Raw genomic sequence first — 16,995 nt, forward strand, 5'->3', positions numbered from 1 at the left:
CACTGTCCTGATCATGATTAGGAAGATAGATATCATAGTTAGATAAGGTCGGTCAAGGAAAGAGATGAAAAAGATCGCCAGCCACTTTTGAACTTCCGTGCTTCACTAAAGTGCATGTTAATTTGAGATGTAAAGAATTTTTTTTTGCTTAATTACAGGGCTAATGTGTGACGTACAACAATAAGAGAATGAGAGTATCGCTTCCTATACCAAAATTGTAATAAAAAAAAAAAAAGTTGATGCTAACATACAAACCATGGTAATTAATTACCTTATTTTCAATTTAATGGAACACGAGGTTAGAGTGACCAACAAAAGCAATACATGACTGCCTTATTAATTAATGGTTAACACTTAACCGTGTCCATCATCCCATTGATAGGACAAAGAGAGTGTGTAATGTCAATAGTAGCAAAAGTTAGAGACATTAAATGTCAATGGTGATGTCATGACGATGGTGGGTTAGAGGAGACGAAAGTAAAGAAGATAAAGAAGTTTATAAATCTTTCGTGGAACGTGAAAAATGTGTTATATGTTATCATCAAAATGAACAAGTAATAAATTAAAGAAGGGTTAAATGACTTTTTGTCTTAAAATTTTTATTGAACATGTAAGTTATATATATATATATATATATATATATATAGTATATGGAGAATGAAATTTAATACTTTATAAGAGGAGAGTATTCAAATGAGAAGAAAGGTAAGGAAGAGTAGAATAATGAGAGCATAAATAGACTTTGATGTATATAAGGGATTTTTTGTGAGAGTAATTAAATATAAACTAATTTAATGATGCAAAATCTAGTTGGTAGGGAAAAAATTAGTTGGGAACTAAAAGTTGTTAAGAATTAGTTTATGAATTAAAATTGTTTGGTAATTTTTTTGAAGTAGTTGATAAGTGTAAATTAAATTAAAAAATAAACTTGTTTTCATGATTTTTTTTAATATGAGTTTTAATTTTATCTTGTGGAAAACCAATTATATGCCTAATTTGGATTTATCTTTTGATTTTCTTTGTGGTTTGCCAGAAGTTAAGACCTGTGTTGACGGCAAGTCACATCCTTTTCATTTATTTCTACGTGTTGGACATCACAAGTATAATTAAACTAGTTTTAGAAGAATTTAACAATTTTCCTGCATAAATTCACCCCAGATTTCAGTAAGAATGTTAGAGAAATTATTTGTGTCACAAGTTTTTTAATAAAAATGTTAGGAGAAATGTTCATACATTTACTTTCTTTTCTATCTCATTCTTCACTCTATTTTTTTCTATTTCTCTTTTCATTTTCCATCACATCATCTATTATATCTATCATTATCTTTTTCCCTATCTTTTTCTTCTTTCCACTCATACATCCCAAAAGTGGGATGTATTTTAGTTTATGTCTTTAATTTCCATGTTAAGAACTTAAGATGTCTTAAATAAATACAAGGTGTCCTTGTCTATCACTTTCGACCTAGCTTATGCATTTTATAGAATACATATCAACATATTTCTCTTTTACTTGTATTCTTTCTAATTCCTACAAAAAAACGTGTCCAAATAGTTTATAAAAGCATGACGATCCTCAAGTTAAAGTTGAAGTACGCGATATATTAGTCGGTGTGGGTGATACTAGCTAGCTTGATCATGGATTCATTCGGCGCATCAATGGGAAGAGATCAGTTATTCCTTCACGTGAATGGCGGCACAACTCCTCACTACAGGTACTATATCAGTTCATCACTGCTTGTAATTTTGTTTCCTTTTCTTCTATATTGATATAATTAATTTTGATTTTATTGCAGAGAAAATAAATACTTAATGTCAAACCCATACTAGAAGAGAGTATAACGAGGCTATATTGCGATTATTCTCCAAAATGCATGAAAGTGGTGGCTTTAGGGTGCTCTGTAGGACCAAATACACTTATTGTGACATCAAATATTATTGGCATGGTTGATAACGCAAGAACCCGCTTGAATCGTAAACCAGCCACATTCCAATTTTATCTCAATGATTTATTTGGAAATGATTTCAATACCATCTTCAAGTCACTCCCTGACTTCTATACAAGATTGGTAGAAGATAAGGGTCACAAGTTTGGTCCATGTTTTATTAATGCCACCCCTGGATCCTACTATGGGAGGCTTTTTCCCAGTAATTTCATAAATTTTTTTCATTCCTCCACCAGTTTACACTGGCTTTCTCAGGATCCATTATTGGGGTTGACTAGGGAGGCAGAATCACTCAACTAGGGCAACTGTTACATAGTTAGCACAAGCCCTCCAGAGGTATACAAAGCTTACCTTAAACAATCTCAAGAAGGCTTTAAATTGTTTTTGAAATCACGTTGGGAGGAACTTATGCCTGGAGGAGCAATGGTCTTGGTGTTTCCTGGCAGAAATGAAACTCCTAGAAGAAGCCTTCGGGAAGTAATTAGCCTAACACTCAATGACATGCTCTTGGAGGTAAATAGCTTTTATTTTTACCAATAGGTGTACCTTGAAATTAATTATTGCTTTAAAACATATCACATCATATGTAATTAACTAGGTATACACTGTAGGTTTTGATTGAAGACGAAAAACTGGACTCATTTAACATACCAGTGTATGAACCTACAGTTGAGGAAATTAGGCATGTCATTCTGGAAGAAGAGTCATTGTTTCTTCAAAGACTAGATATTTTCACCATGTCTTGGGATGAAGGTATAAATGATTCTTTTCTAGATGGAAATATAAGAGCCGAATTCGTAGCCAAATACACAAGAGCTGTAATGGAGCGCCTCTTTTATCTGCAAAGTTCGAGGCAAAAGTTGTAAATGAATTATTCATCAGGTTTCCAAAGAAACTTGTGCAACTAATGAAGGTGGAGCTAGAAATTGGAGTATGCTATGTTCGTGATATCCTTAACAAAAAAGTAATAATAATAATACTCGAAGAGGTGCTGCTCAATAGATCTTAAAAACGTACTAGTTTTTCTTTTCTGAATTTGTTTTTAAGTTGAGTGTAAGATGCTCCTCTTGTTGAAGCTCAAGATCTGTAACGGTATGTCAAAAATCTTAAAAAAGACTTATAGTACTTGCAAATTTTTATACTTGAAAATAAGTGAAATAAAAACTATTGTTCTAAAATAAATAAATAAAAAAGAAATAGTGATACATAAAAGTGAGTTTAAACATTTGTGTTCAGACAATACATTAATCAAATTGATTTGGACCACAATGAGTTCAAAACTCGTTTTTTTTCCTCTCTTTTTTCTTGATTAATTGTCTAGAAGGTTGTTTTCATTATGCATTTATCACACTGATGCTTCAAACAGTAGCAGTGCTGCTATTAAGTTCGAATAGTCTGTACACGAATAGTATGAAAATACACGTACGTGCCAGAATATTGCTTTTTAAAATAAATATTAATTAAAAAGTTAAAAAAAAATATAAAATGATAATTGGATGAAAAGCACGATCGTGCGTATATGACGAACAGAAAATTGTACAATTAAGCATTTCTCTTCTTCAATAATCTGATTGGGTCAATTCGTATTAGAGTTTGTACCAATAGAAATACCAAGATAGATAGAAAATTTTAAGACCTTACAATTCAAAAAGGAAGCATGTAACTTTCTGTTTCCTTCAAACCGTCTCCAATCATTCCAAATTTTCTATTGAGAAAATTTACCTTAAGACCAAATACAAGTTCAATCTTATAATGCTTTTAACTGTAACCACATATTGTAGGAGATATCGTATAATTTTTTTTAATCGCTTCTCTCATCCTTTCACTCAACTCCTTGTGTAAATTTATTGGAATTGATAACATCTATGAATACAAATACGTTTCCATTCTGGTCTTATTTTTATATTCTCGATGATTTAATATAAAAGTTTATATATGATGTTTATTATAATCTAGTTTCTCATCACTCATTTTCTAACATGTATATATCGCTAAATATAATCAATCTAGATAAAAATAACTCTTATCTTATCGGTGATATGATCATATGCTGTATTGATAGAAAGGAAAAAAATTGTTTTCTACTAACCCACAGAGATGCTCATCTTTTATTATGATATGTCCTGTCTTTACCACTCCATAACTTTATTTCAACAAATCAAAACAAATTCATAAAGGAAGAAAAACAAGTTTTTAAGATCTTTTATTGAGTAACACATCTTCAAGCAGTTTTTATCATGGATATCATCAAATTACCACACTCCAATTTCTCCACCTCCATTAGTTGCATAGTTTTCTTTTCATACCTGATGAATAGTTCATTTATAACTTCTGCACCAAACTTTGTGGACAAGAGAGGCTCCAATATTGCTCTCATGTGCTTGGCTATTAATTCAGCTTTTATATTTCCAGCAAGAAAAGAATCATCACCTCCTTCATTCAAGCCTTCATCCAACGGCAGGATTAAAATCTCTAATCGTAGAACAACAAATGACCCTTCTTCCTGAATCGCATGCCTAATTTCTTCTAATGTAGGTTCATACACTGGTATGTTGAAGGAGTCTAATTTTTCTTCTTCAATCAAACCCTGAAATGTATATATTCTTAATTATTGATATCAATAGGATAAATAAAAACCCAAAAACACACATGTACACGCAGTGGAAATGAAAGAGAAGAAGAAAATTTCTTAGGCACTACACACTCACACACTCTCGAGACAGAGGAAGAGATTTAATTTCACTCCAACTCACAAAATTCAATCACTAACTTGATTCACTCATTCACTGATTTGATTCATAAAAACTTAATTGGAAACTTGATTGCAAGATTCGTGACTAATACAAAATTGTTATTTACCTCCAAGAACATGTCATTGAGTATTAGACTAATTAGTTCCCAACCGTTTCTTCTAGGAATTTCGTTTCTGCCAAGTAACACCAAGACAATTGCTCCTCCAGGCACAAGTTCCTCCGAACGTGATTTCAGGAACAATTTAAAATCTTGTTGAAACTGCTTAAGGTAAGAATTGTATACCACTGGAGGGCTTTTGTTAACTACGTAACAATGGCCCTTGTTAAGTAATGATGCCTCGCTAGACCCCAATAATGGATCCTACAACCACAATATAATAAATAAATTCAAACATTTTAGAGGGTGTTAAGATGATTTGATCAATATGTTTTTTTTTACCAAAAAAGTATACTATATTAGGAAGTACACGGATATCTCAACCCTTATACAAATTAAAGTACACAGTAAGTCCAACTATGCAATGTTTTTCACCCTACAATCCCATCAAACATACATGAATGGGATTCGTTGACCATTCATACAGAAAGAGAAATTCCAAATCCCATTGGATGGATAGTCATGCCCACTATCTAAATTTAGCCAACTCAAACAAACATTCAAAGTTAAAATATATATATATATATATATATATACGTGACCATATAGACCAAATATGGCAAAGCAAACAAATCGCCATGCCTTATTTTAAGTAAAACCAACATGTATACATATTGTAAAAAGTGTTTTGTTTGCTATTTTCATTTTTAACATGCATATTTTTAAGAGCAATGCTAACAACACATTATCCAATTGATAAAAAGAAAACACATTATTCAACACACTCCTTTTTAACACTCATCTTATTATTATTGATTACAATTTATTAAAAACTACAAGACTCAATGAATAAGTAGTGGAACCTAATTTTTTTTTGTGATTTTCAATAAATTATAATTTATAATAGACAATGGTTCAAAAAAAATATATTTGTAAGAGTGGTGTTAGCATTTGTCATATTTTTAATAGTAATTATAAAAATATCGTTGTATTTTACTTTAGTTTGTTTCAACACTATTTCTTAAACCCAAAAGACAAATAAATTAAGTGAAAAAGCATTGGACATTAACTTAAATAAAAGTTAGAAATAGAAAAGAAAAAAAAATCAAACACAATATGCTGGCTAGTTTTAGTCGAGCATAACATCTCAATCAAATTAGAGGAAAACAAAAAAGAGTTAATTTATTTGACCTGAGAGAGCCAATGTAGACTGTAGGAGGAATGAAAAAAATTTATGGAATTCGTGGGAAAGAGCCTCCCATAGAAGGATCCAGGAGTAGCGTTAATGAAGCATGGACCAAAATTATGATCCTTATCTTCTAGCAATCTTTTATAAAAATCAGGGAGTGACTTGAAGATGAAATTGAAATCGTTTCCAAATAAATCATTGAGATAAAATATTGGAGTGTGCGTGATTCACGATTCAAGCGGGTGCTTGCTTTAGCAACCATGTCAATAGTATTTGATGTCACAAGAAGTGTATTTAGTCCCACAGAGCAACCTAGATCTGCCACCTTCATGCAGTTAGGAGAAGAATCACAATACAACAGCCTCATTATAGTTTCTTCAAGTATGGTTCTGGTTTTACGTATTATTGTTCTCTGCAATAAAATCAAATATACATCAATAAAGAAGAAAAAGGAAATAAAATTACAAACAATGATGAAGTGATAGAGTTAAGTTTGGTTAACTATAGTTATATATATATATATATATATATATATATGAAGATAAAGATAGTACTTGTAGTGACGAGTTGTTTGCATAACTCTTTTCTCCCTTGCCATCATTCATGTGAAGGGATAGTTGATCTTTTTCCATTGATGAAGCACGTAGTGAATCTGTTTTCAGAGACAAATCAGAACAAACTAAAGAGAGATGAAGGGGTTTCCCTCTACTCTTAACCCACTTACTTTGAGATCAAATCAACAAATAAATAAGAATCAAACCTCCTCCCCCTTACCAGAAACAGACTGGTCTGAAAAAGAAAGTGGAAGAGTGGTGATAGAAGCTACCAGCTTTTGAGAATTTCCTTGCTTGAAACAGTGGTTGAGACTTGAGAACGACGTTTTACCTCAGGAGAAAAACAAAGAGAATAATAGCTACTCCAATTGGTTTAAAGTCATATGAAAAGTTGTTTTTAGTCCTTTAAAAAATTTAATACGTTTTTAGTCTTTTAAGTTTATTAAAAGTGGTATAGACGTATAGTTTTAGACTTTTATCATGATCTAATAATACACTGTTTTTTTTTATGAAACTAAAACTTATATTTTAAGGAACTAAATATATATATATATATATATATATATATATATATATATATATATTATCCAAAATTTATTAAAGTGACAAAAAGGGAAAATTATTTTTTTAATGAAAAAGAGTGAGAAAATAAAATATATAAATAATAATATATTTTCTTTTTACTAAAAGGACATATAAAGAGATTAAAAAAAAATAAAAGTTTGATACTTAAAAACAAATATTTAATTTTTTTCTCCTTTCTTTTTTACTTTGATTTTTTTAATTTTTTTCTCTTAATTTTTCTTTTATAACTAGATATTGTCTTAAAATACATTAATAATTTAAACTCATACTAAAAAATGCTTATGAGATTTGTATATATACTTATTTTCTAGTAAAACATATTATTAAGTTGTATAAGTTCCTTGTTAAACATGATGAAATTTAATGCAGTAATCTAAGGAAAATGCTACCTTTTGAAAGAATTTTTAGATTGGGTAATTATATGAACCAGTCATTCGTTCAATAATCAATAAGGCCAAATAATTAAATAAAATAATCTGATTGTCTAACATTTTCACAATTAGTAAAATTATAACCTATAGCAACATTTATAACATAGATGCTAAAATATGCATATGATATTATGAGATATTTTATATTTGAATTGTTATTTAGAACACTCGATATTTGTATCGTTAATTTAATTTCTGTGGAAAATCGTCTAGTATGTTTTCTACAATGTTCTCTACTAACCCACAAAATAGCTGTTATGTTATCTTGAAAATGTTCTGTGGAAAATCATCTTTTATTATATCATGCACTGCTCCATAACTTTATTTTAACAAATCAAAACAAGTTCACAAAACGAAGAAAAACAAGTTTTTAAGATCTTTTGAGCAACAGATATGATCTTCAATGATTTTTTGTCATGGATATCACCAAAGTAGCACCCTCCAATTTCTCCACCTCCATTATTTGCTCAATTTTCTTTTTAAACCTGATGAATAGTTCATTTATAACTTCACCACCAAACTTTGTAGACAAGAGAGGCTCCATTACTGCTCTTATGTTCTTGGTAATGTATTCGGCTCTTACATTTCCATTAACAAAAAAACCATCACCACCTTCAATATTTATGCCTTCGTACCAAGGCGAGATTAAAATCTCCAACCGTTGAACAAAGAATGACCCTTCTTCCTCAATCACATGCCTAATTTCTTCAACCGTTGGTTTATAAGCTGGTATGTTAAAGGAGTCCATTTTTTCTTCTTCAATCAAACCCTGCAATATATATATGCCTTCTTAATTAATTATTGTGTAATGTTTAAAGACATAATTAATTTCAGGAGGCATAATTCATTAAAAAAAATGTTATTTACCTCCAAGAGCATGTCGTTGAGTATTAGGCTAGTTACTTCAAAAGAGGTTCTTCTAGGAGTTTCATCTCTACCGAAAAACAATAAGACCATTGCTCCTCCAGGCACAAGTTCCTCCGAACGTGATTTTAGAAACAATTTAAAATCTTGTTGAAACTGCTTAAGGTAAGCCTTGTATACCTCGGGAGGGCTTGTGCTAACTATGTGACAATGGCCCTTGTTAAGTGATGCTACCTCCCTAGACCTCAATAATGGATCCTATAATCAAAATGTAATAAATAGACTAAAATATGTAGAGGGTGTTTAATTGATTTGTTATTTATTTATTATTATTATATTATATTAATATTATTATATAAGGAGGTACAACGAAAATCCTAAACCTTAATTATACTTTTCAATTTTTATTTTTTTAATATCAAACCCAACCATATACTCTACAACAACCCAACTATATACTTTAATTACTTTTAAATATAAACTATAGAGATATGCCGTCGATTTTTAAATATAAAATACATGCAAGGATCACGAGCATTTAACTAGTCTCTATATACGGATTTAAAACTTATAATGCATCTCATGGAATCATCAGATGCAATTGAAGCTACCAATGGTGAATATGACTACCTTATAACATATCAATCACAGCTTATACGAAAACAAAAAAGATCGAGTTAGTTTATTTTACCTGAGAAAGCCAGTGTAGACTGTAGGAGGAGTGAAAAAGATTTATGGAATTACTGGGAAAGAGCCTCCCATAGAAGGATCCAGGGGTTGCATTAATAAAGCATGGACTAAACTTGTGACCCTTATCTTCTAGCAATCTTTCATAGAAACCAGGGAGTGACTTGAAGATGGTATTGAAATCGTTTCCAAATAAATCGTTGAGATAAAATTGGAAGGTGGGGGGTTCACGGTTCAATTGAGTGCTTCTGTTATCAACAATGTCAATAATATTTGATGTCACAAGAAGTGTGTTTGATCCTACAGAGCAACCCAAATCTGCCACTTTTAAGCAATTATTAGGAAAAGTATCACAGTACAACCTCGTTATAGTTTCTTCAAGTATGGATCTGGTTTTACGTATTATTGTTCTCTGCAAGAAAATCGAAGTTAATTAGATCGATATATATAGAAGAAAAGGAAACAAAATTACAAGCAGTGATGAAATGATATAGTTAATTAAATCTGATTATATTTATATGAAGATAAAGATATATAGTACTTGTAGTGAGGAGTTGTTTGCATAACTCCTTTGTCCCTTGCCACCATTCATGTGAAGGGATAGTTGTTCTCTTTCCATTGATGAAGAACAAAGTGAATCTGATTTCAGAGACAGGTAATGTGATTTTCTTTTGCTCTTCTTTGCCTAGCTATATATTCATGCTGAACATTTAGACACCATATATCTTTTATAGATTAAGAGCATTGCCGTCAAATAAGAGCTAATGAGTAATGACTTTCTTAGAAAAAAGAGAGAGAGAGTTGGTGAGTGGTGACATAATATATGCACGCATGTCGCACGGACTCAAATTTATTCTTATACCAATAAACATGCAGATTTTTCAAAGGATATAAGGGAGTGGATTGTTCCTTTATGCAATGTTTCGTTTTAAGAAAAAAAAAAGTTAAAGAATGCAAACTATGTGCAACCAGTAATTTTTTTATATCTCTATGTATTCTAAAACTTCCTCTCTCTCTTTTCTGTCCAAATCTGGAAGAAGTATGTGCAACCGACAACCAGTAAATTTTTTAGCTCTTCCTTTATCCTTTAAGAGCTTCCAAATTGTGGAAAGAATAAATTTTATGGTATTTTCCTTCTAGCCACAATCATTCCTTATATATCTTTGTTATATACATTTCATATTATAAAGAGTGTAATTATTAACTTAAAAAAAAAATAGAACAACAATCACCCATATATACTTTGCGTGACCAAAAGAAGCAATTGAAATCATTTCAATGAAAACAGAAAAGTAACATACAAAAAGATAAAAAGAGAGCACAGGCAAATAAAAATAATTGATGCCCACCCAAATTGAAAAAAGAGTCCTTAAAATCAGCACAACAATCAAATAAATATTTATATCCCATATAAAATTGATAATATGTTGACACGTGGTTTGTGGATAGATGATTTTTATAATACTATGGATTATATTAAAAATGAAAAATAGTTTTAAAGAAACATATAGAAGATAAATAAATAAATAAAATAACAATAAACAAATTAAAACACTGCACCGAATTCCAATTAATGTAATAACACACTAAATTTATGAGAGAGAACTTTATTCAATTTTCACATAATAGATTTCTCAAGAAGGACGAGAGTACTTGATCTCACAAATGGGAATGGAAGTGGAATAAGGATTCGAAACGGAGACCTTGGCCAAGTACTCGACGCTGTCGCGGCTCACGCGCTTGAAGTCCACGTTGGTTTCTTAACGAGGGATGAACTAATGATAAACTTTACCCCAATTCTAACATGGGATGCGATGAATTAGGGTTGAAAGAGAGGAAAAGACGACAAAAAAAAAAATAGATAAAATAGTTTGTGATAAAAAAGAGAGAGAAAAAAAAAAGGAAAGTCACTGCATATATATTTATAATTTTTTGGGTTAATTTCATACTTGTAAAATAATTATCTTTTTATGTTTGATTTTATTATTAATAAAAATTTATTTAATAACATGATATTTTATTAATTTGTCATCATATCATCACTTAATAACAATTTATTAGTTTATCATATTATCATCATATGATTTGACATCCGGTTAAAAATTAGATTATCTTTGGTGACGAAGAAGCTAATTGGTTCTGCGGCTTCTGAAATCAAATATAGATAGATCTTGGGATTGGATAAATGCAAAACTTAAGGGGTTTCATTTCTCTTTCTATGAATGGTATTGAAATTCTTTATGGTGATGCTGTATAGGGACATGTCCGCAATTAGTGGCTTTTATGAGGTTTAGTGGTGTGTAGCTTTGGGTGCCTTTGATACGTGGTGGGTTAGTGGAGGGGGATAGGGGTTTATTTTATTGCTACTGGTTGGAACATGATTGGTGGACTTTCTAAGGGTCCAGTGGAAGTTTTCTAAGCATTTCTGAAAGTTACAAGATATAATGAAATGGCCGGGCTAATTAATGTTTATAAAATACTCCTGGCCACTTGAAAGAAGCAATATTCTGACACCCAAAAGCATAGCACGAATGAGAATCTGCACAGCCATTAGAAAGCAGCTGAATGGCAATATATGCTAGAATGAATCTGATTCCACAACACTCCTATGCAGAAAGAATCTATACATGAACAATTTATGTTACGGCCAACTTAACTTCTTCCAAAAAAAATCAGTATGTTTTGGTCACTTTACTTGCTTTCAATTTCAACAATTTTCAAAAGAAGAATGGAGATGCAGGGTATCTATCCCTTTACCTCTCGCAATTCATTATCTTAACATTGTTTATCAAAGACAATACTTTACTATAACTGAAAACAAAAAACGCCTATAATAAATTATAAATAAACACAATAATAATAGTATGACCAGTCCGGCATCTTTCACTTGCCAGTTTTATTTTAATAAATGTTTCACTATGTATGGATCTTTTTCTACTTAACCTCCAAATTAACAATATATCTTCTCCTTAGCATAAGATAACATTGCCTACTTTGCACTCGGGCACAAGTAAAGAAGAACATAGAAAAAAAAGATGGAATCATAATCTCAGCCTATTTCATTAATTGATTGTCTTTTCATAATATAAAACTATTTTCTTTTTTACATTTTCAAACTCATTTTCCATGACTTTTATGTCCTCATTTTGTACTGGAAGGCTATTATAATATGACTTGAATTTTCAGATTTTTCTTGCGTATGATGTTTTCTTGTGGAATTTTCATGTTTTTTTTAATGAATTTTGTGATTCACTTGAAATTTTTTCCACAAGAATATTCTAAAAAAATTTCATATGATTTTGGATAAAATATGATTGTTTAATCAAATTCATAATTTTTTTATGTATTTTGGTAGAATTTTTTTTACTTAAATATGTTTTTCATACATATAATATATTATCTTTTCAGTTTATTACCTAAATTTAATTTTTTTTTACTATATGAAATTTCTAAATCCGTTAAATGATGATGTCACAAACTAAAAAGATATGACATGTTTGTGAATGGATTTAAATCAATGACATGCATAGTAAAATTTTAAAAATATGATAATATATATATATATATATATATATATATATATATATATTAAGTAATAAAATAAAAAAGATATATTATATGAATACATATATTTAAGTTTTTTTTATATACAACACTTAATATGTCGAAAATGATCTAAATAATGTTAGTATTAATATTTTAAAAAAATAATATCATAAAAGACAACTAATGAATAAAAGGTTTAAATTAGATTATTTTTAAGAAGCTTAAAAAAAACGTTTTAGTACCTGTAAAACAAGATTATTTGATTTTGGTACTTAAACTTTAATTTTCTTGATTTTATCAGCTCGTATTTTTTTTAGGCTTACTTAGTCACGTTCAGTTTTGAAAAGAAAACAAAAACTAACATGTCACAAGTCACATCAGACATTAACTCAAGAACTAATGCTGTGCCACTCCCTGGATCTTTTCTTGAAGTCTCAGATTCTTTCACCATATTTATTACATTTGTCAATCTTTTCTCTAATATCTCACTTTCATTAGTGGTCATTTGAAAATGAAAGCTAACACGATCTTAGGATCAAATTGTGTTGATTTCCATTGATTTTATTTTTTAAGTTCAAGAAAAAGTTAGTATATTATTTTATAAAATAAATTCGAGTAATCGAATTGTTTTTACAAAATTAGTTTGATTGATCGAACTAATTTTTATTTAAATATTTATTTATTTAAAAAAATAATTTCAAAATTAAATTGAAACTGATTCACTTCTTCAGTTCAAAATCATTTTTTTAAAATTAATTTAATTTTGAATCAATTTTTAAATCAATTTAACTATTTAAATATAAAATTAAATCGATTAAACCAGATGAAAACTAATTCAATTCAATTTTTTACTGAATTATGTGCAGGGTTGCTTTTCTGCGTCAATACACTTGTTATGACTGAGAAAAATACTATTCAATACCATCAATGTTTACGGTCACAGTCGCTAGGAAGTATGTTTTCAAACAAGAAAAACTTTGAATACAAGTAACTATTTGTCAGAATATGATAGTCCTCAAACCATTTAATAATTTATCCTCTGAATGAGTGAAACTTAGCAAATTCTTGGAGTACAATTATTGTTTTTATTTTTTAGAAGAGAATTACCAAAAACCATATGTGTTTTAAATATTATGATGTGTAGTTTATCGCATCCATACAGGAAAGAAAAAAAAAGAGGCAAAATGAAGTGAGAAAACCAAAACTAAAATCCAAAATTGATACAACAGGAAAATATGATGGAGGATGTATTTATTGATTTATTTTCTTTGTTCTAAGCCTTTAGTTGGAATTAGGCAAACATGTCAGTGAGGGTAGGGAGCTTGATCTCTCCCTTCTGAGAAAGAGGAATGGTGAAGTTGCCAATGACAGGAAGGTCAATAACAAGTCCAATATCCAATTGGTAATCAATGTCCCAATCTGCACCAATGTCCTTTGCCAAGCTCAGTAATATGCTATGAGGCACCTTCACTGGCACATCCAACATTGTTGTGTCACTTGCCTTCAATGACCCTGGGTCAGGTATTGTTCCTGCTGCTATCTCCCTTCACCACTCAACACAAAAATAAATATAAATAATTAATATAACTAACACAATATCAATTCTTATCTAAAGTAACAAATAATCAAGGACACAAAAATAATGTAAACCAAAAATTAAACGATCACACGAAAAAATGCAGATTTTTCAATGGATATAAGGGAGTGGATTCTTCCTTTATGCAATGTTTCGTTTTAAGAAAAAAAAAAAAAGTTAAAGAATGCAAACTATGTGCAACTTCCTCTCTCTCTCTCTTTTCTGTCCAAATCTGGAAGAAGTATGTGCAACCGACAACCAGTAATTTTTTTAGCTCTTTCTTTATCCTTTAAGAGCTTCCAAATTGTGGAAAGAATAAATTTTATGGTATTTTCCTTCTAGCCACAATCATTCCTTATATATCTTTGTTATATACATTTCATATTATAAAGAGTGTAATTATTAACTTAAAAAAAATAGAACAACAATCACTCATATATATACTTTGCGTGACCAAAAGAAGCAATTGAAATCATTTCAATGAAAACAGAAAAGTAACATACAAAAAGATAAAAAGAGAGCACAAGGCAAATAAAAAATAATTGATGCCCACCCAAATTGAAAAAAGAGTCCTTAAAATCAGCACAACAATCAAATAAATATTTATATCCCATATAAAATTGATAATATGTTGACACGTGGTTTGTGGATAGATGATTTTTATAATACTATGGATTATATTAAAAATGAAAAATAGTTTTAAAGAAACATATAGAAGATAAATAAATAAATAAAATAACAATAAACAAATTAAAACACTGCACCGAATTCCAATTAATGTAAACACACTAAATTTATGGGAGAGAACTGTATTCAATTTTCACACAGTAGATTTCTGGGGAAGGACGAGAAAGTTTAAGTTTGATTAAGCTCAAACCGAAGATTGATCTTTGTATTAAATCATTTAAGAACAAGCAGATACTGCAAAAAATCCAACAACCATAAAACAAATCAACCCGATCCATGATTGGTTGATGGTGGATGATTAACTCGATCACAAAGACAAAAGAAAACCAATTAATCCAATAATTAAAAAGGGGGGGTAGCGAATAGTGATAGGAACCTGCCAGCACTTTTGAGGGAGTACTTGATCTCACAAATGGGAATGGAAGTGGAATAAGGGTTCTGAACGGAGACCTTGGCCAAGTACTCGACGCTGTCGCGGCTCACGCGCTTGAAGTCCACGTCGGTGACACTCGCCTCTGGCTTGGGCATGTTGGTGACTTTCTCCGCAACATAGTTTTTGGCCTTTTCCAACAACTGCGACATTTTCAGCACTGCAAATATTAGACTCACACCCCAAACCAACACGCATTCTTATAATAATACATAAACAGCACACACACGCAAAGGCCCAACAGTAACACGCTGCCGACACGTGACCACGTCTCGTCGCACGTGGTCCCCTCCGGCTTCGCGGATCTGGATGAATAGGATTAGATCCCAAGATGTCGGCGTCGTTTTATTCCGTTTCATGTCGTGTATCCGTGTAAGTGAAGTGTGTACACGTGTTACACGTCTTGTAATTACCGCACACCAACCCATTTAGACCAAACTTTACCTTATGAAAATAATACTTTTATTTTTCTTCTTAATTATAAAAAAATTAATGTATTGTTATTTTTCATAAAAAAAATAAAATAATTACAATTTTTCATATTTTTATTTTTTGCAATTAAAAAATTGTTTGACCAGAATAATTCAAAAAATTATTTGCAAAGTTAATGCCTTTCTTTTAATTCTTAAAGTAAAAAAACAGAACATCTCTAGATTATCTTGATTTACTACTGCAGTTGTTTTTTTTTATTATTTATATTCTTTCTTCTCCTTTCATATCTTTCTTATTCGCTCTTACTTTATAAAAGTTATTTCTTAAAAATTATTCTATTCAATAAAACTAATTTTTAAAAGCTAGAAATAAAAACACAATCAAGTACCCTCCCTTATTATTATCTTTTTGTTTGGAAAATTGGCAGTGATGTAAAATTGGTTGGTGCATAATGCTTTTATGCAGGAATCGATGATTGAATCCGCTATATATAGATCGATCCAAGTACATGCATCGGTTTTCTAAAAGAGATAGGTTAAAGATTAACAACATGCAAATTGCAGATACAAAAATTTGGAAAAGGAATGATTAATTATTGAACATGGAATAAGGAGGAACCGAAAGAAGCTAGGGGGCAGCGAGGGGAAAATATTTTGCTGAGAAAACTTACCTCCGCCATTATTGATGATGATGAGTGTGTGATCACGTTAGTGAGTGGATAGATGAAAGTGAATCTTGTTAACGGAGCTACAATGTGAATGTGAATGAATTGTGAAGCTTAACGTGCCCAGTCCTTGTAATAAGGATGAACGATACTCTCTCTCTCTCTTCTTTTGGGAATATTAACCTCAAATTAAGGAGGAAATTAAAAAGAGAGCCACAACAAGATTCATTGGTCACTCTTCACTTTCATGTTCCGTTGGGCGTTGGCAAAGTGTATGACTTTTGAAATTCTTTTTCCTATATTAATTTGTCACAATAAATAACACCCGTTCACTAAAAAAATCCACCAGAAAAAACGGAAAAAAAGTTTAGATAACGTAGTTTATGCAAGAATATCGTTTTTTTTTTTTGTACAGATATCCAAGAATATATTTGAATACCTATTTGAAATTTTAGAAAGAAAAGAAATCGTATATTTAATTCAAAAATAAACGTATATAATGTAGGGGATCGGAAAAGAGAACAAAACGTAGAATCTGGCTTTGTTTTCGGATAAAG

At 30.4% G+C, this 16,995-nt stretch overlaps 3 protein-coding genes and 1 pseudogene across 3 annotated transcripts; 1 reads left to right on the plus strand and 3 right to left on the minus strand.

Moving 5' to 3' along the window:
* The first annotated feature begins 1,305 nt into the window (after positions 1-1,305).
* LOC102667160 (probable methyltransferase TCM_000168) lies at positions 1,306-2,809 on the plus strand. Its single transcript, XM_041005511.1, has 3 exons — positions 1,306-2,145; positions 2,260-2,456; positions 2,555-2,809. Exons 1-3 carry the CDS (start codon positions 1,872-1,874, stop codon positions 2,807-2,809), a joined length of 726 nt encoding a protein of 241 aa, XP_040861445.1. The 5' UTR covers positions 1,306-1,871.
* LOC106794229 (probable jasmonic acid carboxyl methyltransferase 2) lies at positions 2,561-7,027 on the minus strand (annotated as a pseudogene).
* Positions 7,028-7,829: 802 nt separating this feature from the next.
* Positions 7,830-9,942, minus strand: LOC100819588 (S-adenosyl-L-methionine:benzoic acid/salicylic acid carboxyl methyltransferase 3). Its single transcript, XM_014762396.2, has 4 exons — positions 9,645-9,942; positions 9,108-9,515; positions 8,420-8,674; positions 7,830-8,321 (listed from the first exon to the last, which is right to left on the minus strand). Exons 1-4 carry the CDS (start codon positions 9,720-9,722, stop codon positions 7,953-7,955), a joined length of 1,110 nt encoding a protein of 369 aa, XP_014617882.1. The 5' UTR covers positions 9,723-9,942; the 3' UTR covers positions 7,830-7,952.
* Positions 9,943-13,885: 3,943 nt separating this feature from the next.
* LOC100795960 (desiccation protectant protein Lea14 homolog) lies at positions 13,886-15,513 on the minus strand. Its single transcript, NM_001289232.1, has 2 exons — positions 15,289-15,513; positions 13,886-14,193 (listed from the first exon to the last, which is right to left on the minus strand). The coding sequence occupies exons 1-2, from the start codon at positions 15,492-15,494 to the stop codon at positions 13,941-13,943; spliced, it is 459 nt and encodes a 152-aa protein (NP_001276161.1). The 5' UTR covers positions 15,495-15,513; the 3' UTR covers positions 13,886-13,940.
* Between the last annotated feature and the right edge of the window lie 1,482 nt (positions 15,514-16,995).

This window comes from Glycine max, chromosome 9 (genome assembly GCF_000004515.6).
Source record: "Glycine max cultivar Williams 82 chromosome 9, Glycine_max_v4.0, whole genome shotgun sequence".
Lineage (NCBI taxonomy): Eukaryota > Viridiplantae > Streptophyta > Magnoliopsida > Fabales > Fabaceae > Glycine > Glycine max.